This window comes from Brienomyrus brachyistius, unplaced genomic scaffold (genome assembly GCF_023856365.1).
Source record: "Brienomyrus brachyistius isolate T26 unplaced genomic scaffold, BBRACH_0.4 scaffold50, whole genome shotgun sequence".
Lineage (NCBI taxonomy): Eukaryota > Metazoa > Chordata > Actinopteri > Osteoglossiformes > Mormyridae > Brienomyrus > Brienomyrus brachyistius.
The window spans coordinates 2,048,235-2,072,122 of NW_026042325.1; the positions used below are offsets into that span (position 1 = coordinate 2,048,235).

The 23,888-nt window shown below is 38.2% G+C and overlaps 1 protein-coding gene across 2 annotated transcripts; it reads left to right on the top strand.

Moving 5' to 3' along the window:
• Positions 1-1,129: 1,129 nt before the first annotated feature.
• On the top strand, positions 1,130-23,444 carry LOC125723510 (growth/differentiation factor 11-like). 2 transcript variants are annotated; one of them, XM_049000156.1, is made up of 3 exons: positions 1,130-5,574; positions 15,575-15,948; positions 18,999-23,444. In XM_049000156.1, exons 1-3 carry the CDS (start codon positions 5,157-5,159, stop codon positions 19,377-19,379), a joined length of 1,173 nt encoding a protein of 390 aa, XP_048856113.1. In that variant the 5' UTR covers positions 1,130-5,156; the 3' UTR covers positions 19,380-23,444. The 2 variants fall into 2 exon arrangements, with proteins under 2 accessions (XP_048856113.1, XP_048856114.1); XM_049000157.1 differs by having other exon boundaries at positions 19,002-23,444.
• The last annotated feature ends 444 nt before the right edge of the window (positions 23,445-23,888 follow it).

Consider the following 23,888-nt stretch of genomic DNA (forward strand, 5'->3'; position numbering starts at 1 on the left):
CCCTGGGAAACAACTTACAGCTCAGGAAGTGAAAAGGCTTCCTTATCTCCCTACTTTCCCTCCCTGCAGCAGAGTAACTCCATGGTTCACCAATGAACTGCAATTCTGAAGAAGCAAATTCTTGGTGAAGTGTGGACTCTCCTTTCTTACTGAGATCTTTCTTCAGGTCCCCGAACGCACTTGGCACAAAAGTTGGTGGAGCCGCCCTAGTGGATAAATTCAATATTAATTTTCTATATCTCCAAATGATTCTGGAAAAACATGAAGCTTGAAACTGAATTACTTCTACCCTTCACGATCAGTTGCTGGCTACATAATCTTTAGTGGAGGATAGAATCTGTTTGATTTCATGTAATTGATCAGCTGTTCATATCTACGGGATACCTATGGCATTTTATAGAATTTAAAATTCAAATTGCATAGAATATGTATGAAATACATGCAGAATACGTACACGTAAGCATACTAAATTACAATTTTAAAACCAGTACACGCGTTACCCTTTTCACTTATAACGTACGTATTGCAAAATACAAAATATTTGGTCGCAGTGTATTCCACTTGATGTTTCACATGAATACTTGAGTCCGGTAAGTCATCAGCGCGCCATTTTAGTGAACCCACTTTCACCAGGACCTTTTAGAAACGCATATTTTCATTTGCATGTCTTTTCCCTATGGACAAAGTTAGACTGATAATTCTTCACAAGCGTACAGGGCCTGTAAATTGTAATGACTGAAACAATAACAACCAGGAAAACATTATCACACGACTATAACGTTAACAATGCTATAAACGCCAGCTAAGACGCTTCAGTGAGTTATGTGAAAAATATTTCCTTTCTCCTCATTGCACTGTAAATAACGGCGCTCATCTTCCGTAGTACGTAATTATTTTGCTGAGGAACTTTCATTAAACACAATCTTCATTCATCATGCTAAGGAATAAGGAACGTGTTGCATAATGCTCTCTAATGATAAGAGAATGAGATGATTATCTTTTCGGTCCAGATGCCGACCGTTTATTAAGAATTTAATAATAAGATACTTTAATAAGGTGCAAGAAGTGAAACCACTATACGAGAAAGAGAAACCAATCAGATCATAATGAATTAGAAAACGGTGAAATGTTACGTAAGATAGCGACATGGTACGGTTAGCAGTTCACCCATTTTATCAAAATAAACTAATAATAATTTCACCAGGGATTTAAAACAATTCAAAGATCTTAAAGGCTAATGCTACATTTCAGTCCTCTCGTAGCGGCTGCCGCCATGTTGCCTGTTTAACACGGTGGGCGTCACCCTTCAGTTCTTATATAATTTTATGACAGAAGCACGTGGTTCGAAGTCACTGAGTTCAAACTTTTAACTCACTTATCACGATCTGTCACAGCGACCTACATGGGAAATGAATGCAACGCACTGAAGTACATTTACAAATATAAATGTAAGGAATTTGGACGTTTTCGGTGTACAATGTTGACTGACCCGCAAGTTTGCTTTATGATAATGACGAATATAAGGGCGACAAAATATGCCGCAGTGAAGCGTGCTCAGGGATTTCAGGTGAACCTGTGACTATGAAAGCGGTTTGTGTGGGATGGCAGAGGCCGTCCGGAAAGAGGGGGATAACCGTAACTTCAAAGCCACTTACAAGTATCTTTTGACGCTTTGGTTGCTGTAATACAGAGCTGCGAGTTGAAAGGCATCTTCTACTTAAAATTATAAAGCTGATCCAACTTGTCTGTGTCCTGAGCCGGTAGAAGACTTATGTTCGCTTTCGCTAATTTATGAAACTTAAAAATTTCATTAAAAAAAAACTAGAATTTATAATAAATGATTGCATCGCTGTGCATGTAGACACGGACGCTCAGTGGCTATACATTACTGGTCTACAGTTGCTTTAGTGGCTGTTTTCAATGGTTGAAAATATTTCATACAAATGATTTAATTTATGTCGACACAGTATCCAAACTTAGTCTTTAACAGTTTATTGAAATTGGTATTCTAATATAAACAATTAATATTGATTGTCAGCTACAGTATAGCAGTGTACATCTTCTCCAATGTGAAATAATAACTTTGAGTTGTTAATGTTTCTTACATACCATGCAGTACCAATTCCTCTGTATTCTCTAATTTCTCAAAATCACGCTGACATAGCCAAAAGAAACCTTTAAAAATATAGGCCTGTATTCCCTGTACTATTAGAACATTCATTATTTATGTCTTGGCTGACTTCACTATTTATTATTTATACTGTACAGTGTACATAACTGCTGGAACAAAAAAAAAGGAAAAAAGTATGTATGAGGTATGCATGTGTTTTGGTTTCTATAATGCAGGCTGCTGACTTTATTGACGTAAAAAAGTTCCTTCTTTCAGTTATATCAGAAATCAGTGAGCACCGTTATGAAGATCACAATTGACTTTCTTGATTCCACATGGAGTTTCTGCTGCATACAGCAGTAAGAACAGACAAACCTTCATATAGTGCAAAACAGAAACAGACAGTGCAAAGACGGTACAACACTGAGCAATGTGCTGAAAACTAATTTTGAAAATACACAGTATGTACTATTAGACCATCTGGAAAACAGACTATATTAGTATTATAGAAATAAATGTTTACAGATAAAAATAATAAATTAGTGATGGTAATACAGATCTGTATTATTATAACAAAGCTGGCTTGCTTCTTAATACTTTAATTACATAGGCCTACTATAATTGTTATAACCAAGGTTTCAGTGATATAATATCTGTTTGCATTCATTTTATGCCTTATTCTACAGCCAGTGACTCACTGATTATTTTCTTTGTGATTAAGGAATTAATGTCCTTTATGTAGAGTGTTCAGTCTTCACATGCAGTAAGAATTTAGAGACCTTCTAGTCTTACAGTGTAAAAACCCCATTCCGCTTAGCACATTGATCGAGACAGAAGGTGTTAAGGTTCAGAGGGTGGGGGGTTTGCACCATCTATCAATCCTACTCAGATTTTTTCTAATTTTGCTTTGGAAAGGAATTTGAATACTAGGCACACCCACCTGGGTTTGCTACCAGAAAAAAATATGTTTGGATGTACAAAACTGAGAATTTGAAGTTTATATTTTATTTCTATATCTGGCTAATGAAATTAGCATTCACTATGAGTAGTAACCACATGGAACAGCGCCTGATTACAATCCTTTATGTAGTTACACCTAACATAAGTAGGAAGTTATAAATTATATATCTCAAACTTGAAAACAAAGACCAAGGTTAATCAATAACATTGTCAGTAGTGCCAGAAAAATCCTTTTTGTCCTGATGTTTATTTATAACTTAAGAGTTCAAAGTCTAACGGATTCTTTCTGCGGGAGACATATTTGCCCCTCTCTGGTTCTGAACAATTCCTGTGCAATCCTGTTAAACAGTCACTAATTATCAGGGAGAGACATTCAAATACATGTGGCTCCCCTTCAAAAAATGGCTGAGTACTTCAGGACATCATGACTCGTGTAGGTGGATATTTTACTCATATGGAAAACAATTTTGAAGAACAAATTTCCCAAAAATCCTTCTTCAATTAGCCTACATTTATTATTATTATTTAGCTTTACCGACATTATGCAAACTAAGAATCCTCAAAATGGTAAGAAGGCATTTATGTTTAAATGTGTTAATATTCGCCGTTTCCACAGAAGGAAAAGCAGATTTTTGAAGTTCAAGAATTAGATATTTTTTTCTCAATGTTTTATGCATGTCTGCTGTGTACTGCACTTATTCTTTTGTAACAGAGCTGTTCCTGCATTTTACATTGTATTCATTAATGGTGATTGCGCATGTCGTAGATGCTTTGTATTTATGTTGTAACCAATTAAATCTATATTATGATAATTTTATGGGAACAGAACTCTGGAACCGTTTTCTTTTCCATAATGTGTATGATCTGCACCATATGAACAATAGCGCCACCTAATGTACTTAGTCGGATTTGCAAATAGGAACCTCTAAGACAGGATCTGAGTATATGTAAAATATTAATCACACAATATGTTTCTTTTGGAACATACGTATTAATGATGATGATATTATAATAATCAATCCATTAATTATCTATTTTAAATCAGTAATGTAACTTGATCCAAAATAGGGAATTTGATCAATGTACATCTCTGTCAGAAAAAGTACATAAACTCGTAGTTTACGTATAGGTAGCCTCTTTACTCACAATGACATATAGAAACAATTTACCCATACACGTAACTTCTGTACCCTGCATACCGAGTAAATGAATGACGCAAAGTTCAGCATTGTAAAAATAAATGCTATTGAATTGTAATCTAAAGCGGCATAATACAGATTCCAGTTGAACTGAGGATTGCATTTTGATGTCAATATTCTAATTTTGAAACTCTAATTTGTTTTTCTAAATACTGTGGCTAGAAATGAAAGTGTTAGTATGATTTGTCTTATCAATTTCAAACTTGATGAAGTAACAGGTTGAGAGAGACTCACACACTGGTCCAGATGCCATAAATGTAGACATACTACAATTCAGCGTCTTATGTTACCGAGTAAATTCATTTTATTATATTTTACAATTTTATACATTGGTGCTGTTTTTTGTTGCCTATATGGTGAGAGGAAAGGCGTATCAGTTTATGGCATTTTTATGTTGCGGTGTATAAAAACATCGCCCGAACTCGTTCTGTCTCGCGCATATGCTCCCTCCCTCTCGCTCTTGACTTGGTGACAGACCCGAGAGCCTTTTGTGTTTTCTCAGCCAATAGAGACGAATTACGACACTGAGCAGCTGTGATATATAAACGGCCCTTTTTAGACGTGCTTGCACACTTTTCATTCACTCATCTTAATATATGAACGTTGTGGATTTCATTATTCCATGTTGGTACAACCAAAACAAACCAATTCAATTGAGAGACTGAAGAATTTGATTTCGAGTGATTTGAGGAGATAAACGCTGGAGCGCGTACTAATAACATCTACTTCTGCACTAAAACGTAAGGCATCATTCATGAAAGTAATTAAACTGGAATTGCCGCAGATCACCGGTATCTTTATGAGGAGAAAATAAAAACGGTGGAGCAAGGCATTAGGAAAAGAAAACGGGAGGACGCAAGGAAGACCGACACCAGCCATTCAGCATCATGCCTAAATATAACTTTTTGTTGTGTTTGATGGTCCTCATCTCTTTGGGACTATCCGGGAGTGACGAGCCTCACCTATTCTTTCCACCAGCAAGCGAGATACCCACAGAAGCCGGTTTGTCACTAATAGAGGTAGATGAAACGGGTGCGCATGAGTGCTCGGCATGCGTCTGGCGAGAACAGAGCAAGGTTCTGAGACTGGAGACGATCAAATCCCAGATTCTCAGCAAGCTGCGGCTCAAGCAGGCGCCTAACATAAGCCGTGAGGTGGTGAACCAGCTGCTCCCTAAAGCGCCCCCGCTGCAGCAGCTCCTGGACCATCATGACTTCCAGGGAGACGCTTCCTCACAGGATGAATTCATGGAAGAGGATGAGTATCACGCAACTACTGAGTCGGTTATAACAATGGCTTCGGAGCGTGAGTACTGTAACTTACTTAAATAGTTTATTATGTGCAAGCTGGTGGACATAAATTTGATAACAATTACTTTATCTTATTTGTATGTAGCGCTGTCGAAAATGTATAATTACAACAATGCTTCGTAGATTTTAGTCGGGCGGATTTAATAGTATTTATGATTTAAATTTTTTATTAAGATGAATGACAGTCCGCAAAGCCATCTGTTTGCTAGGGCTGTCAAAATAAGAATGGACCGTGTGAACTGTGAACTTGATAAATCAATATTCCAATTAATCACCATCTAAAGGTATATGGCACAATGTATATCCATTTTATGATTGCATTGATTAATTGTAGTTAAATAAACTCAGAAGACATTCCAGACAAACATTACTTATTAAAAATATATACTTGCGTTCTATTAGGCTATTCTCGCTTCTGCTGCACAAAACGGTATCATTAATACCTTTACAAGTGATTATAGCTGCTCTGGCCGACTGACGTTGTGACATGTAGTTGGATATATGAAGGATGCTGTACGAGGCTCTTGGCAGAGAGAGAAGACTCTCCTCTGCTTTAGTGAATGCTGACAATTTGTCCACAGCCCAAATATTGTCTTTCCTTTGACAGTGAGCGCTCGTTGGTCTTTAATATCCGCTGTAAGATCTGTGGCATCAATACCAGATAGCTACTTTTCAGACAGTTTCTCCCGCACTAACATCAATCAATGGTCCCTATTCATAAACCGCTCTTATACAAACGCTTTTCTGAAGCCTAACCATAAACTCCGTATTAGCTTTAAAACAACATACACCTTTGTCTTCCATTCCTTTTAATTTACTAGTCGGTGACGGAAGTTCGACAATTTGAAGCTATAAAGGTTTCCGATTAGTTTTAAAAACTGTCACTAATTAGGACCGTCGCATTTTGAATAGTGAACCAGTGTCAGCATGGGTAACGAGTTCATAAATCAATATCAGTAATTCAGCACTGAGCCTCTGTCGTTTATTCAATTCATCGCAGTAATTATTTGTAGTGTACATTTTCTTGCGATGTTTTACGTGATCTTTATATTGGCATATCTTAATTTTAAAGTCGAAAACGGTTATATAATTGCATTATAAATACAGAAACAGGTGTTTGAATATAGAAGGTACAAATCATGGAAAGCTCCCGGGTCATTTACCAGTTTAAAATCAGTTGCATCGCTGCAACACTGTGTATCTGATATATATTTTTTAGAAATGTTAGCAGAGCCGACAGCTGTGTTCGATCAGCGCTTTATAAGCGGCCTCTAACCGGATCCCCTGCTGTTCCGCGCACTGAGAAAAAGTGTGTCCGAAAAGCTGCCATTGTTTCCTCATGCAGCAGCCCCTCTCGACAGCACTTGCCTTTTTAAATGCGAAGTTTATAGGCAGAGCTCGTTTTTTTCATTGAGGACACAAAGCCCGAGAAACAGTTGGGGTCGAGGGGAGTGTGTGACCTTTCAGCAGAGAATCGCTGGGGTTCAACAACATTTACACACGTAATGTATTCTGCACAAGGCGGACGAAAAGCCGAGCAAATAATCCGTTTTTTTCCAAGAGTGAACAAAGGTAGGTTTGTGTTCCCTTAACTAACCTCTTCGTCGATTGTTACACAGTCCACGTCGTGCCGGTTCTCAAATGCATAATGAACTTGCGCCGGTTCCACTGCCTTGTGAGATTTCATGACACCCTTAGGCTACATCTCGTTTACAGATGACTGTTCATTGCTAAAGGGGGGGCGGGGGTTGGTATTATTCTGCTGGCATAAACAGTCATAACTGTAAAAAGAACGCTGCAGTATTCCGTGTTATACATAATTTTGAGTAAGCTCAAGGTTGCTATTGGGTGATTATTCATAAATAAATATACTCCTTATCATATTATTTCCTCTTACGTATTTGTGACGGCCAATCTAACTTGACAGCAGGAAATAACAATCAGTGATCATGCAATATAAGGAACCATTACCCTTTAAATCCTATGCTGAATTCAATACATTTTACCTATGTTATGAGAATGGATAACCAATACGATCATACACCTGTGTCCTTGGCTGTCAAAGTGAGTGAAGGTAATTTTCCCATTGGATACAACTTGAGTTCTTGGTGGCTAATGAGTTTAGATTATTGTTGAAATGTACATTTTTGTAGCCACATTTCTGAGTATTGCAGTCAACACTGAAATTAGCTTGGTGATATCCCTTGCATATAAGAATCCTTAAGAGATTTTTAAATTCTGTTTTAATTTGTATAAAAGTAAAAATGGCCTTTTCATTTTTCAATAAATATAATAATCACTGAAAAAGTTTTAAACATCTCTTCATTAAAACACTAGGATTTTGGGACTTAATTGTGGGTTCAGCCTAGGACTCCTTGGGTTCTCAATCATAATTTCTTCCAGTCCAAGGCAGTGTTGCTTGGCATGACCATTCTGCTCATTTGCGTGATGATGAGCGTATCTCTCAGGGCCACAGCCACCACCCTCAGCTCTTTCTGCTTGTCTGAAATGCGGAAGCTCGGCTCGCTTCTCTATGCATTTGAGTCCTATCCTTTGTTAGGTGCATTTCGTGTTCGAAAGCAGCACAGCTGTGCTCTTTCTTTACAGTATTTTACTGTTCCTTTACATGTATTTTTCTGCCTGCCTGAATTGCTGTCCTCATCACGCTCGTGACCGTCTACTAGTATAGATAAATTGATTGAAAAGTGTTTGAAAGTAGCCCCCTATAATATGTGTTGATAAATTTTGTATATTCGCCTTCAGCCCAAACTCATTACAAGGATTCCTCTTTGGAATAATGTTAGCATGATGTTATATAAGGAAACATATGTGGCTGAATATCACACCTCCATATTTTGCAACACTAATCCCCCTCATTCTTGCCTTGACACATGCACACACACACCACAGTGGTTCAGTAGCATTTTCTGGGAACGCGAGCCAGCATTCTCGCCTGTGGCACAGTAATGGATCCCACTGGAGAATTCTGTGTTTCTGGTCCTCAGTTAAAGAACATCAAAAGCACCAGCAGGCCAATCCAGCACGACTGCTCTGCATGATCCTCGCTCCATCCCCTCTGACAATGCCTTTAAATACTCTCGTGGGCTCAGGATGCAGGTAAAAACCCACCAGTCACATTATATACGGGTAGCATTTGGTCACATTTCATGAAAATGAGCTTATCTATAACATAATTTCGTTTATGTAATATTGCAAAGTACAGTACTTCACATGCATTACAAAGAAATCATATAATGCATATTTTTAGCTATGAAAAATGCATTCATTATAATATGTAAAATGTGCATGTATGTGTTTGAGTTGTGTTTGTTGCTGGCTCCTGTACAAATTGCCTTTTTATGGGTGTTCCATAGGAGGCAGGCTGAGTGTTTTGGAACTTATGCATTGGCCCTGGTGAGGTGGTGACCCTGCAAGGCCCTCATTTGTCACTTGTCCATGCGTTAAAACCAGGCCTTCCTCTCTCATCAGTGCCCTTTCTTTAACAGCCAGAACTGTGTACATTCGAAAACGTTTGCTGATAATTTGTCATTTCCCCTTCTGGATTTCAGTAATTGGCAGCTTATGGTAATTGTAGCACATTAGCACACACCTGGAATCGAGCATCTATTCATAATACATCCTAGCACTGTAACCTACTCAAGGAGCGTAGCCCAAAAGCATTGAAGGCTCACACAGTTTGGTGCAGTTTTATCTAAGATTATCATTAATTTATGACTGAACCTGATCCACAGCTGTAAATGGTGAATATCCCACTAGCTATGTCTACATAAAGAGATATATAATGGCCTTTTATTACGACTTATGTTAATAGGCCTGGGCATGTTTTATTTAGAGGAATGAAAATCCAGTCCTCGATAGAAGCTACAAATTTGCTGTTGTACAAAAGTGTTGTTTAAATATGACTCCCGTCAGTCCTTCATATTTCCTGATTATATTGACGTCCTCTCAGCACTGGCCATTATGAACTACAGGTCATATCTCACAGCAACAAGGAATTATTAAGCTCTTCTTGCATGACTGATACTAGGTGTAAGGTTATAAGTTTGCAGTGTGTTTTTCAGCATTTTCATCCACGGGGATAACCTGGGATCTGCAATATACTGACGCTGAAGTTGGGATTTGTGCCTTAGGAGTTCAGGAGTTCAAGAATGAGACAATAACGTATTTCCCTCGATTTTTGAAACAGGGAGTAAGTGGAATGCAAGGAGTCTTGCATCCTTCTACCACCACCATATACATACAGCCACACACACTGGAGAGAAACCCCCCTATTGACAAGAAGGGTCACAGGGTTCACAGCAATGTGATATATTGGACGAGGAGCCAATTAACCTCATCAGGTCTCTTTCTTTGGCAGAAAAGGAGAAACGGTAGTAGATTAAACAGCACTACCCCCCCACACTCATCCACCAACCACTCCCACTAAAAAAAAAAAAAAAAAAAAACAGAAAACACAAGTCTTTTATAGTGTTGACCCTATAAAAGGGTCATTTCCTGAAAGTGCAGGAACCATAAACATTAAGAGGAGAGCGCTAAAAAGACAGGACAGCAGAAGTCCGGCTCTCCTAAGAGCAGGGCTCTGCATTCATGCCAAGTTGACGAGCCTCTGAGGTTTTTATATATTTATACATTCCTTGGGGAGGCTTTTGATGGTAACACCTGCTCTGTCCGTTTTCAGTTATTTCTGACTATTAGAGAATAAACATAAACTTGTGTGCTGACTGTTTGGGGGCTTGTTTAAAAAGAAATAAAACCTTTAAAAAGCGCAGGCAGTAGAAATAGCACAACATGCTGTCAATTTTATGGCTAATAAAATTTCAAAGGGACCAAAGTCCATTAATAGCCTGGACAAAATTTCACCAGTGACTTCAGGAATCTCACCCCTTCCGCGTCGTGTTCCCCATTCCCACGATTCCATGTCTCTCCCCCATAAAGCCCTTTTCTCAGGGTAATAATTGTTATTGCTATTGCTGATGCCTAATATACGTTTTTCCAGTCAAAGAAATATACAAACATAAATTACACCTCTTCCCCAGTAAAAAACATTAAAAACAGACAGCACAAGTTAATAATGTTCTTTTAGCAAAGGTTGATTAAAATGATACCCCCTTGGACAGGGCTCTCCTGTCGTTCAGTATTCCTAATTATTGCACCTTGGACCCACAGTAGTTGTTCTGCTGTTAAATGCTTGAATGCACTTGTCAGTTAGCACACTTCTTACTGGCTTTGAAGCAAGTTTAAGACACTACCATCCGGTCTACAGTGTTAAGTAACATGCTAATGCAACAGTCCGCTGGGAGCAACAAGAAGCCTCATTCTTTTCTCCAGGGAGAGTAATCATTGAGCATTTTATAGGTGTACTTAAAAATGCAAAACAGATGTTATGTATGACTAACATAGGAAATTATTACTTAATTAAGAAGTGATCTGGAGCTTTAAAAATGTTCATAATAAATTAAAAATCTGTAGAAGAAGAACCAGTGCTATGCTCTTAATTTTAAAGTAAATGTGAGACTACTGGAAATGGATCAAACAGAAATCAGATATTGCAGAATTAACGTAACATATTTGTGTCTAATTTTATTGCCATTTCAAATCTAATTCAAAGTTTAATAACCAAATATTACTTGACATTTTTATTATGTGGTTATATGTAATATTCAGTGTTTTGTTGAATCATCATTTGCGGTAAGGAATTAAATGTATTCAGAAATGTCAAAAATATGATGGAGGACATAAATATCTGTTACCCAGGTTTTAAGGGAGACGGTGAGAACTCTCTTTTAGTCAATCACCATCAGTCACACACATGTTGTAATAAAATGAGCATTAAGTGTCGTCGTTTGCCAGTGTGAGTTTTTGTCTTACGAAATGTTGACATTCTCTTTCAGCTCAATAGCCCCTTAACAACAAATCGAGAGGCCTAGCTCGCACCACGATTCACAGCAGAGACAGGGAGGGTGTATCAATACCTACTGAGCCCCCTTGGCTTCCTCCCCCTCCTGGAAAGGCTGGCCCATTTTGAAGTATGAAGAGTGGGGTAGAGAGAGAGGGAGGTGAGAGATACCTGTAACACAGAGCATCGTATTGTCATGCTTACACAGAGGAGGTATTGTACCAAATGCAGCAACTCACATACTAAGTTCACTTCAGAAAGCACTGGACTGAGTGGTGGCGTGCAATGAATATACTTTAGTGATCTAGGATGAAATTCTGTAAACCTTTATTAACAAGGGTAGGGATGATTACCACTTCAGTAAAGAACAAAAGAATACAAGAAATATTCAGTTCCTGAACCTCGTAATTTAAGCTCAAAGAGGCAAAAAATGTAAACGGCTACATCTTTCTTTGTGTTTTGGTCATGGGCTTTGGCATCGTCAAAGAAAACCCCATGACGTTTGACACGGTGAGGAACCACTAGAGGCGAAATGCTTGGTGTGAAGGAGTTATTCAGAAGGTTTTACTTTACGTTGTTCATGGAGCGTCTTCAGATAAATGTGCAGACATCTTGGAGAATTTGAATCACGTCACACATAAAAGGACACGGGTCCAGCTGTCCAGTTCAGCATCTCGAATCTGCCTCTTTGTGGACTGTGCATGTCTCCCTTTCAATGGTTTTGATTCTAAGCCCCTGTCCCTCGTCCTGGGAGAGTGCGTTGAGGCCCTGTGTCCATGTGCATATGTGCGTGTGTGTCTCTTTATCTAGCAGAACCGAGGGCTCACTCAGTTGGAACAAGGGGTATTAGGAGATATCTTTTGTGGCTCCTTGGGGGCTCCTCTACGGAGCCCTAATAGGAGTCTTGTGCCTGGCAGCGTCCCAGGGGACAATCTGAATAAGGGGGTCTAACATCACACTCCCCATCTCTAGCTACCCCCCTCTCCAATCCCTGCCTCCCTCACTCTCTCTCCATTCCCCATGGGACAGAGAGAGAAACAAAGAGGGAGTTGGGCTGGGGTGGGATGGGATGGTTGAGGGGGCGCACTGTGCCCCCTGTCTTATTAGAGGGGTCATGAACGTGTCACAATGATTAATTTGCTGAGGTGCAGGGGGATACCCTAGAGCCACATTTATCCAACACTGGTGCTCCCAAATGCACACTTTCCACAAAATGGCACATTTGCATTTCCCATTAAGAAAAGAAAATATAGATATATATGCAAATAGAATCCCCTTTTGCTTATTCCATTATGCAGCATCGTTTCGGACATTAACAATAGGTGACCGGTTTCTTTTTGCAGTCTATTCAAAGTCAGTTGGCTCGCTGTTCCTTTCCTCTGCCTGCCTTACTGAAGGCACAAGGCCATTGAACTCCGCATGATGACGGAACACGGAAGAAGAAACGCAAACTTAAACATGAACATTGCAATGACAGCCCTACCATATGTCTGTTTTTTATAATTAAAACATTTTACTAAGAAGGACAAACAAAAGATAACATGCAATGCTTTGTGTTGCCTTTCAGTGCTGGTTTGGGGGAAAAAAAAGAACTATTTGGTCATTCAGTTGACTCTAAGTGTCCACACAGAACCTACCAAATATGTGTTACTGAGAGGATGCAATTAAGATTTGTAGGAGTTGCCATCTAGGATTATGGTGTTGATTAAACTCACCATACACAAATTGCACTGTCTGTCACTACAGATTAATGTCACACAAGCAGCTTCGGGATAAATCCCTTGTAGACTTTTAACACATAGCTGCCTGGTTGCCTAGTCTGTATTCCTTATGGCACAGCCAGCTTAAGGAAGGCCTGGAGCTTCTATAGTTACATACATTCTGATGCACTGTCACACCGCATGTTGGTTTTCAGTCACACACAGGATTTCAGGTGTTGTATCTACCGTCATGCACAGTAATCAGAATTAAGGGTGACCATGCTTTGGGTCTCTGGTAAATACACAGGCCAGAATCACGGCCGCTAAAAAGAAATGAATATGAAAAGAAACCAGCATAATTATAAATAAATATTATCAGAAAATATTGATCTTTTACTTTTTGGAGATTTTGCTAAAAGCTTTGCTGCATATTTCCTGCTTGGCATTCAATCTGGCTTTTAGGAAACTATTGAGCACCGATTGGACAGATGTAATGACTCTTAAGAGAGTGTGGGAGGATTTAATTGGTTCAGTGTTTATAAATACTTCTGCTGTCTAATAGAACCTATGTGGTAAAACCTGTATCACGATGATGTAAGAAACATCCCACCTTGTTTCAAAGGCAAGTCAGTCTTAATGGTTACTGCACCTACTAGCAAAGAACTGCAAAGGTAATGTATAAGCAAGACTTTTGGCAAGTGTTTTGAGGTCCAGTTGGCTCCACACTTTACATCATACTGGTGCCAGATCCTGTATATAGTGAGCTTTATACACATTTGAAGAAATAAACTTGCCATTGAGAAAAGTTGTCATAAGCTCTGAAAACAGTGCACCAGAAGGTGGTGCTCTAAGCAAAACCTCGGCTAATACCCCAGCTTGGGATAGTTGTCAGGGGTAGATGAATCCCTGTACTGCCCAATATGGTGGTTAAGTACATGGATTTGTAACCTGAATGTTGCTAGGTTAAGTCCCAAGGGCATATAAAATAAAAACCTACACGTTATAATTGTTTTTATAAGATTGTATATGTTTCATCAGGACTACTGTGGGGACTAGCTGTATGAAAGGGTGGAATTTTCAGCCATTTTTGATAAAACTGTTAGCAAACAATGGAAAATGATGATATCGATAAGTATAACAATACCCTGGGAATATTGGTAGTTGTATGAATTTGATATTATTTTGATGTATTTGTGGCTTATACACAGTATGATAAACATTTATTAGTATTTTTTTTCCCATCCTGTTTTACAAATGATGCACTGATATCCATAATGTAACTTATTTCAAAGGATTGAAATTGTGATTTGTAAACATTATATTGTTGTACGTCTAACCGAAAAGGAATGCAGTGTCAGTCACTTCCCGCCAGGGCTCATTCTGGTCCTCAGGGTGCTTTCATATTCTCGGTGCGCTACATTGTGTATCTTCCCTTTTATCTAATATATATCTAAATGTTTTTGATAGACTGAATTGGAACTTGTTCCTCTTTCTCATTAGCTAGATCTAGGTGAGAACTGAGAAGTTTATATTTTTAAAATATGTGGCGTGTTCTTGTGAAACGAAACCTGTATTAACATCGCCATATAACTGAATACCTAGTCGACCTTGACCTTCAAACTCAATTTGGCTATTAGGACTGACCCCCCAGCACCCCTGGGGATGTAAAGAACTGACAGTTTTGACCCTTGACCCTATTTCTTAACTAGGCCGAGATGCCAAAGTGACATTTTGACCCAGGAAGCCTTGACAGATTGTCATGGCAACCTCAGATTTAGAAGAGATTGACAATGCTTCCTTTGAGCAAGGTTTTATAACTATTATTCTAATGGTCTTCTTACACAACAAAATAAGGATTTTATTTTAGTGTAATTAGATGCATTACAATTTTAATATACCTTAGAATCTCGGGACAGGTATTGTGGTGATGTCGTACATTTTCCAGGGTATTCAGGAACCAAAGACAAAACGTACACGGTTCCAGAAGGAGCATTGCTGTCTAACTACTGACAAAGGGATTTCACTACATTTAAAATATTCATATTTATAAACGATTAAGGACATGCAAGCTGTGCAAATCATCATCTAGTAATTAAAATATGTAACATTTATAAAACATCACTAAGGTAATAATATAGACTACTATAGGAGCTACAAATAATCTTAAGGAAAATTCAGATTAATGTATTTATTGATATTGTTTTGAAATACATTGATAAAAGATTGAAGCTGTCCACTGAGAAAAATAGAAAGATTCTATAGACATTTTCAAACTTGTTTGCACAATAAAGCTCAAAATTTGAGGTTGAGTTAATATTGAATTATTAATGCTCAATGTTTTTGCACCATTGCGCTTAACTGCCATTTATCTTCAACAGCGGAACCACTGGTGCAGGTGGATGGAAAACCAAGCTGTTGCTTCTTCAAGTTTAGCCCCAAGCTTATGTTCACCAAGGTTCTCAAGGCTCAGTTGTGGGTGTATCTACGACCACTTCAGCAGACCTCCACCGTCTACCTGCAGATCCTGAGGCTGAAACCTGTTACAGAGCAAGGCAGCCGCCACATCCGAATCCGCTCTCTCAAGATTGAGCTGAATTCCCGGGTTGGCCACTGGCAGAGTATTGACTTCAAGCATGTCCTGCAGAACTGGTTTAAGCAGCCACACACTAATTGGGGCATCGACATCAATGCTTTTGACGAAAGTGGCAATGATCTGGCTGTCACCTCTCTGAGACCCGGTGAAGAAGGGCTGGTAAGGACCCTCAGACCTGTTCCTTAGACATCTGAGTTTCACAAATCCAGTCCCTTCCTCGTCTGCCTTGTCTTTTTTCCTCCTATACAAACAGTTGATTAACCAAAAAACTAGATAGAAACCTATTTAAAATATCATCAATCCTATTTTAAGTAGGCCTATAAGTATAAGGTGTATTGAAAGACTAAGTCTGTGTGCACTCTATCCACAGAAAGATGGCTTATGTGTAGTTTCTGTGTGGTTATTTGCCGTTTATAACTTCTTTACATTGTCATGTATTTGTCATAGTTTTAATCTTAAACACATTGTATGACTTTTACTTCCATTTCATATTCCTGATTTGCCAGAGCATTTTCATATCTGATGGATATGTTCAAATGTGGCCCATGACGATGTGCGGTTGAAAGTTCACGCTCCACGGGGACGTTAACTTATCTGCTCAGCACAGCCACACAATGCCTGCAGCACGCAGCAGCTGCCTATATTATTCAAACGTGGGAGAAGAGACCAGAAACCCAGCAACAAATGTACAAAAAAAATCCACAAAAGTAAACTCCCTGGTACTCCTTGGATTTTCTCTCATCAAAGAAATCAAAGCTCATTCTGACTTGAATTGACCCTATTGACCATTAGTCTAATTTGCTTATAAGAGCATTACTAAGCTGCTGTTACATGCTGTGGAAGAAAAACCTCTGGGCCCTAAGAGAAGGGTCAAAGTTAAAGTAGCCTAAAATATGCTCAAAAGGTCAGAATTCTGCAAAGCCTTCAGTAGGTGTGCAATTCCACTGATACCATCTGAGTCCATAGATTAACCTATAAACACAGCCTTGAAGGAATACATGCATTTGTCATTTGCTATTTTAAAGGTGAAAGTATGAGGAAGATATTTTTGTAATATTAGAATTTTAGGGTCTCTTACTATCCTAAAACCTGCATGAAAGAAATCTGGACTGAATATTAAATATTTGTTCATATCAGCTAATAAATGTATATTAAAAGACATATGCAAATGTAGCACACATGGATGCGTTTATTTAAATTCACAAAACATTCACAAAATTTATCCTCATATTAGCAAAGTCTAATTAAATTCCCTAACACATTGTAGAATATATAGTTCTTTGCGCATTTAAATGCATATCTACACATTAAATGTACATTAAATTTTAAATATATAATTTGCCTGCACCTATATAGTTGTTCCCTTACATTATTTTCAATTTACTGGCTTCTAAGTCAATTTTTGTCTAATATTGATTCTAGGATCATAGATCCTCTTCCTAGAACTGCATGGGTAGAAAAGAAGGTGTTGTCATATTAAAACTGATAATTAAAGGTAGTTTTTTTTTTTTTTTTACTTGAATAGGTGCTATCATACCACGTCACTGAAACAATGGTAACTGGTATATCTGAACAGAATTACAATCACGTTGCAGTCTTCCACTAGGTGGTGACGTGAGATACCATGAGCTTTCACATCACAAATCTTACACGACTGATTGAAAAAAAGAGGTCTGGGCGGAAAACAACTGAAAACTAACTAGCAACCTCCAATGTAAAGTACTTCTCTTAAAAGGTTAATGTAGTCAGCTGCACGCAATTATAATTATGCTAATCACTTGAAAGCACATAGCTGTGCTTCCTACGTCCATCTTCTAACTGCTTGTCTTGGTGAGGGTTACAGGAGACCTGAATCCTTTCCCAGGCAGTCCAGTGCACTAGATGGGGGGGGACACCCTTGATGGGATGCCAGTACAACCCAGGGCACCTACACACACTCACACGCAAAAATCATACAGTTGTATTACAGCGAATTTTTAGTAGAAAAATATAAAGTGTAGAATTGTGAATTACACTTCACAATTGTATAATGTATTTTATAAGTTGGTAGAGCTGGTAGAATTACACATTTAGAGTAGCCATTGAAGCTCAGATGCGTCTGTTTGTATGCATTTCATGTGACCTAAGTGGCTCAGTGTGTAGTGCTTAAGCCTCCCATTTCTAGGGCTGTGAAGTTTCTGCTCTGTCTGTCTATCCTCCCACAGTCTAAAACACATGACTAGCTGATCTATTCACAGTGTTTGTGTTTGACTTGTGATGGACTGGTATCCCATCCAGGATGTTCCCCTCTTCCCTGGGATAAGGTCCAGGTTTACTGTTACCTTGTGGTGAATTAGTGGTTATGGTAGATGGAAATAAAATTTTATTTTCCTTTAATTTTCATTTTTAATCTGTCCGGCTCAGTTTCCACAAATATCCTCCTTGGTCAAAACAATCCATTATGTACATTTATAATTACCCAGCTGGATCAAATCGCGAAGTTTATCCAGGCTGTATATTCTAGACAACTTTGAAATTATGTGCAGTCCTAGAAACCTCTCACAAAATTACCAATGTCTCTTTCTTAGAAACAAATCCCACCTCATCAAAACACACAGAAATTGATTTATGTACCATTTACAACTGAGAATGAAAGTGTAGTTAATAGAAATATTAACTAGCCACATACCTTGGCTTAAGTCACACTAATAATGTCAAAATGGCTTTGGCTGTCAAATACAATCATTCATCTTTATTTTGAATTATCTTGAACTAAAACTTAGGGCATCTAAATGCTAACCAACTCTAACCAAAAATGTAGTTAAGGGATAAAAATGAATGTAAAATTTTCAACTTTATTTTAAAAATACTGACACCATTTATTTCGGCAACCCTTCTGACATGTATAAAGGCATTATAATACTACAAATTTACTTCAGCATCACATTATTACTTATTGCAGACGAACATAAATACTGTGCTGTGCTAAGTGGGCAATAAGTACAGGTGATGCTAAGTTTGATTAGGTGAAGCTGAAACTATAGAAAAATTAAAGGTAGCTAAACCTAGCATAATACAAATGTAAAGTTATGTCAGATTTTGTATGAATAATTGAACAATTAAGCTAGGACAAAGGTGATGGAAAGACATGATTTATTGTATATCGTGAGATGTCAACATCTCTAAACAGACTCTCGTCATTCCCTGTTCCTTCTTCCCTTGATTTCCAGCAGCCGTTCCTGGAGGTGAAAGTACTGGAGACAACCAAGCGATCACGAAGGAACCTGGGTTTGGACTGTGATGAGCACTCTACGGAGTCTCGCTGCTGTCGCTACCCATTGACAGTGGATTTTGAAGCTTTTGGCTGGGACTGGATCATTGCACCCAAAAGGTACAAAGCCAACTACTGTTCAGGTCAGTGCGAGTATATGTTTATGCAGAAGTATCCACATACCCACTTGGTGCAACATGCTAATCCCCGTGGTTCGGCTGGCCCTTGCTGCACCCCTACAAAGATGTCACCCATCAACATGCTCTACTTTAATGACAAGCAACAAATTATCCATGGCAAGATCCCTGGAATGGTGGTGGACCGTTGTGGTTGTTCTTAAACTCTATCAAATACCCTCAACCTAACATGACTGAGCTCTCCTGAACACCAAACGTAATTCTTGCTCCACCCCAAGCATCCAATGGACGCCCACCTCCCTGTCCCCATGTGCCTCGGAAAGAGATGCTAAGTACAAATAAAGCAAAGAAAGATTGTTTTAGATAGTTGTTTTAGTTAAACTGGAAAAATAAGAACGGCAAAGTAAAAAGTAAAGGCGGGACTTGTTAGATAAATTTACCGAAGACTGCAAAGGGAGTGTCTTGGAGCAGCTGGAAAACAAAGCTACATCATCGTTTGTTTGGTGTTTGTAGATTTCTGAGGGTTTTCATTCAGACGAATCATCAGGTTCTCAAGCATATCTTGTGACATCCTAGGCCCTGCCTCTGGTAATGAGACCACATATATCCCAAAACATTAAGTGGGTTTCATGCATTTTAATCTTCAATGCATATATGTCATGCAGAAATAATGTTTTTTTTTTTCCCCGTAGAAAGGGGCTACACAGCGTGATTGTGTATGAAATCTGTGAACTATTCAGTATATATGAAGTGACAAACAGATAAGGCACTCAAATGTTTAAGAGGTTTTCCAAAATGTTTCAGAATAATTTAGTAAACCACACAAAACTAGTCTAGACTTCTTTGATGCTTCTTTCGACCTTTAATTGCTTTAAAACACATTTAATTACTATATTTACAGAAATTTAAGGGTTCAAAAGATTCAAAGACAGTTCTTCTGCCCCCCCCCCCCCCCAAATGTGATGCAGGTTACACCTCAGTGTGAAATTCTTGGGAATCCAAGTACCCTTTCACTGCTACTTTGATCTCCTTTTACTTGTAATCTTGTAAAAGACAAAAAAAAAAGAAGAAAGAAAGAAAGAAAAATTTATTTCACTACCTTTAAAAGTCAATAGAAAAGGACGGTCAGTGTGGCTTCCTTCAGTACACAGCAGTAGCTGAAGAAACCCTTTAACAGTATAAATAATTCAGCCATAGCTGAATTTCCTCAAATAGAGGGGCAGTGGCACTAATAAATATTGAAAAGATGAACTCAATATCTAAAACTCATTCCAAACTCAGAATATAGCTGAAGATGAATCATGAAAATCATATTTACCGTATTATGCTGTTTGCTTATTATGACAGTGTTGGCTATGGATTTTGGGGGTAACCAGTCATTAATCCATATCATGCCAGTCCAAACAAGCAGGCACCTACAGAAGCCATGATAAGCCAAGTCCTGTGCTCTACGTTCTAGTAATGAAGCGCTTTAATTACCATACCATTGCCCCAATTGCACTCTGTTTGGACAAGGGTCCAGCTAATGCATTTATAAAATAAATCATGATTTATTGAAGGGCTTCTAAACAAAAATGGTTATAGGCATACTTTCGATCTGTTTGTTAGGCTAAATACTATTAAAATAACTAGTTAAAAATTAGGTTTAAAGATTTTAAGGTGCTAGATTCAAAGTGCTGGGAGCTGGAGTGGTGTTCACATAGAAGTGTTGGAATGTAGCTTGTGAATGAGTAACATAAGAGGCAATCTGAGCACATAAAACGTAGTGGTGGAGTTTCCTCCAAAGTTTCAGAGAATATACAAAATACTTTTATATATTTTAATTGTTCAGGATATATATGGGCATGCAAATAGTACTGATTTACATTTTTCCCTGCCCCACGACCAGTGTATCAGCCAGCCTCACTGTGTTAATTGAAAAATTGCCTCTCTGACTGCAAGACATTTAATGCATATCCATAGGCTCTCTTCTAGCAGAATTACCGTCCCAAAACAATAACAAAAACCTTTTTAAATAACATCATACTACATTCCAAGAGTAAAAAAACTGGCGGTGGTGCAGGGAATCTTATATATCAATAATATTTGGCAGAAAAACCTGAAAAATTGTTATACTCATAAGTAAAGGGAGAGAGTTATTTTGGATTAAATTGGAAATGCTGTCAATAATATTGATATGAATATAATTTCACAGTGATTTTTATTGAGAAAAAAATATATTGAAAAACATTTTAAAGTCCTGGCCCATAAGGTATGGCGAATATTGGAATTGCTTGAAAAACTTAAGATTGAAAAGCAGAAGTCTGTCTCTCGGATGTACGAGCGGCGACATCCCTTGTTGGAAACGAAAGCACTATGCTGTTGGATAAAGGAAGAGCCTTTAGACATATATATATATAAAAAAAAGAAATCTCTGGGGGAATAAAATCCTCTCTAGACACTCTACCTTTCCAACAATAAATTTTGCACTATGGGAAGTTAAAGATACGAGGAGTTGTGTTGTTTTGTGTTTGACCTGATTGAGTACAAGATCTTTACTATGGATTTTAAGAGAAGAAAAAGAAGCTGTCAGAGCTTCTGACAACACACAGTGTGGAAAATCTAGTGAGTACATTTCCTCTTTTGTTACTGTCATACTTTTCTCCCATTCATCTGAAGCGGAAACCTGATATTTCCCCTAATTTTAATCGCAAAACATACCAACTGCGACACCTGAAGATGCAAATGCTTGGATGAACAGGTCTGTTAGATGGATTCTTGTTGTGGACTTACACTTGTGCTGAAGTCACACCTCTGAACCGAGGAATACAGAATAACAGAAAAATGTCTACTTGATTTTTTTCACGCGAGTGTGAGTTGCAGCGATGAAAGGAACACGTCTTGATCATCACATGCACATGACATACGACACAGGTGTTGTCAGCCAAAGTAGGGGTATGATGTGTGCTGTAACTCAAGGAAAAAGTGTCAAATGCTGATTGCTGACCCACTACATGGGAAAAGGGCTGTAGACATTTATCTGAAACAAATTATGGGCTAAAACATTGACAAAATATAATAAAAATACATTTTATTAATATCTACCTCACAAAATAATTCTCAATCCTTGCTCCAATAAATTTGAGTAAAGTTTTAATTGTGTGTGAATGTGTTCTGCTGTGGCCATTCACATGTGGTTTTATTCAAAATTTCAATCAAATAAATGGGTCATTTTGCTCTCAGGTTCATAAAGGAAAAGGACAATACAATGAAAGATTATTCTGAAAGGACTACTGAACTTAATACCTTAAAATATTACTAAATGCAACAACATGTTGTACCCAGGATCATTTATAAACACTGGTAATGTAATTCATAAAACTGCATATTTTGACACTTGTTTAAATGTATAATTGTATGTATGAGAGTGTTTTCATATATATGAGAAAAGTAACATCTGTGTAAATAGAACCCACAATATACAAAGCTGAGACAGGTTTTCCGCTTCTGTTTCTTCCCCTTTATTCCTTTTATTCCTTCCATGTTGTGCAGATAAAATTCATTCCATGTGGTAGTATGATGGTTGTGTACCTGTATTTTTTCTATTTTGTTGCTTGTTCAGCCTTTTCCTTTTGTACAATAAATCATTTATTTAGCCTAAACAAAGTATGGTGCTGCGTTCTTTTTCACAGTAATTTTTTTTGTCTCTCAGAAGGCAAAAATTGGAATCTCCCAACACTCTTTTTGAGTGAAGTTAGCCAATCACAGCCAGTGGGTAGGGGCATCCAGAGGTTTGGAGTAGTGGACAGGAAACAGATTAATTCCGGAGGCTAATTGGTGGAAGAGAGTTTCAGGCCTGAGCTGAAAGGTTTCGTGCTAAGCGCCCATTGTTTGGATCACGTATGGGATGTAGCATGACCCAATTAATGTGCCACCTGATAGGAGGGCCTCTCATCAACCTAATTTAGCGAATCAATGGAAGACAAATGAGTCTGGAGACAGAGCTCTTTACTAATGCAAATGAACTAAGACCACCCACCACAGTTTAGAGAAGCCTGATGCCAACTATGACATAAATGAGAAAAAACAATCATGTGGCCCCACAACAGTCAAATGAACACAGACATGTCTCTAAGTTGCCTGTAGTGAGTGTCTGTGTGGGTCGCTGTGTGTGTATGTGCCCTGCAATGGACTTTCATCCTGGGTGCACCCCTGCTGTGTGCACTAAGCTGCCTGGAATAGACTCCTAGCCCCTTATGATTGGAGGATGGATGGATGGATGAGTGGATGTACACATAGTAGCTCACTCAGTGCTACCTAGTCTCAAATAAATACATGTATAAATAAAACACAAATATGTTTTATACCAAACTATCATTATTTACTTCTGATACTATCTGCAGGTGCCCTCCCCATCCATACCTTTTTGCGTAGAAGAAGGGAATTTTTCATTTTAAACCTGTTTCAAAGTCAAACTCTATGGAATATTTGGAATGGAATCTTTTTCTGCTACAATTACCAATATGTTTCTATGAACTATATATACTTGGTTAGCAGCTTGATGCTAAAAACACGCCAGACATCACCGACTGCTTCAAACTTGCCCACACTAGAAAGCAGATTATAACATCACTACAATGCGCATTTGTTATTATCTTAATGTTTATGCAAACAAAAAGTGCATATTGGTCCTGATTTTATTTGTGCATTTCATTATAAAGCTTGAAATTCTT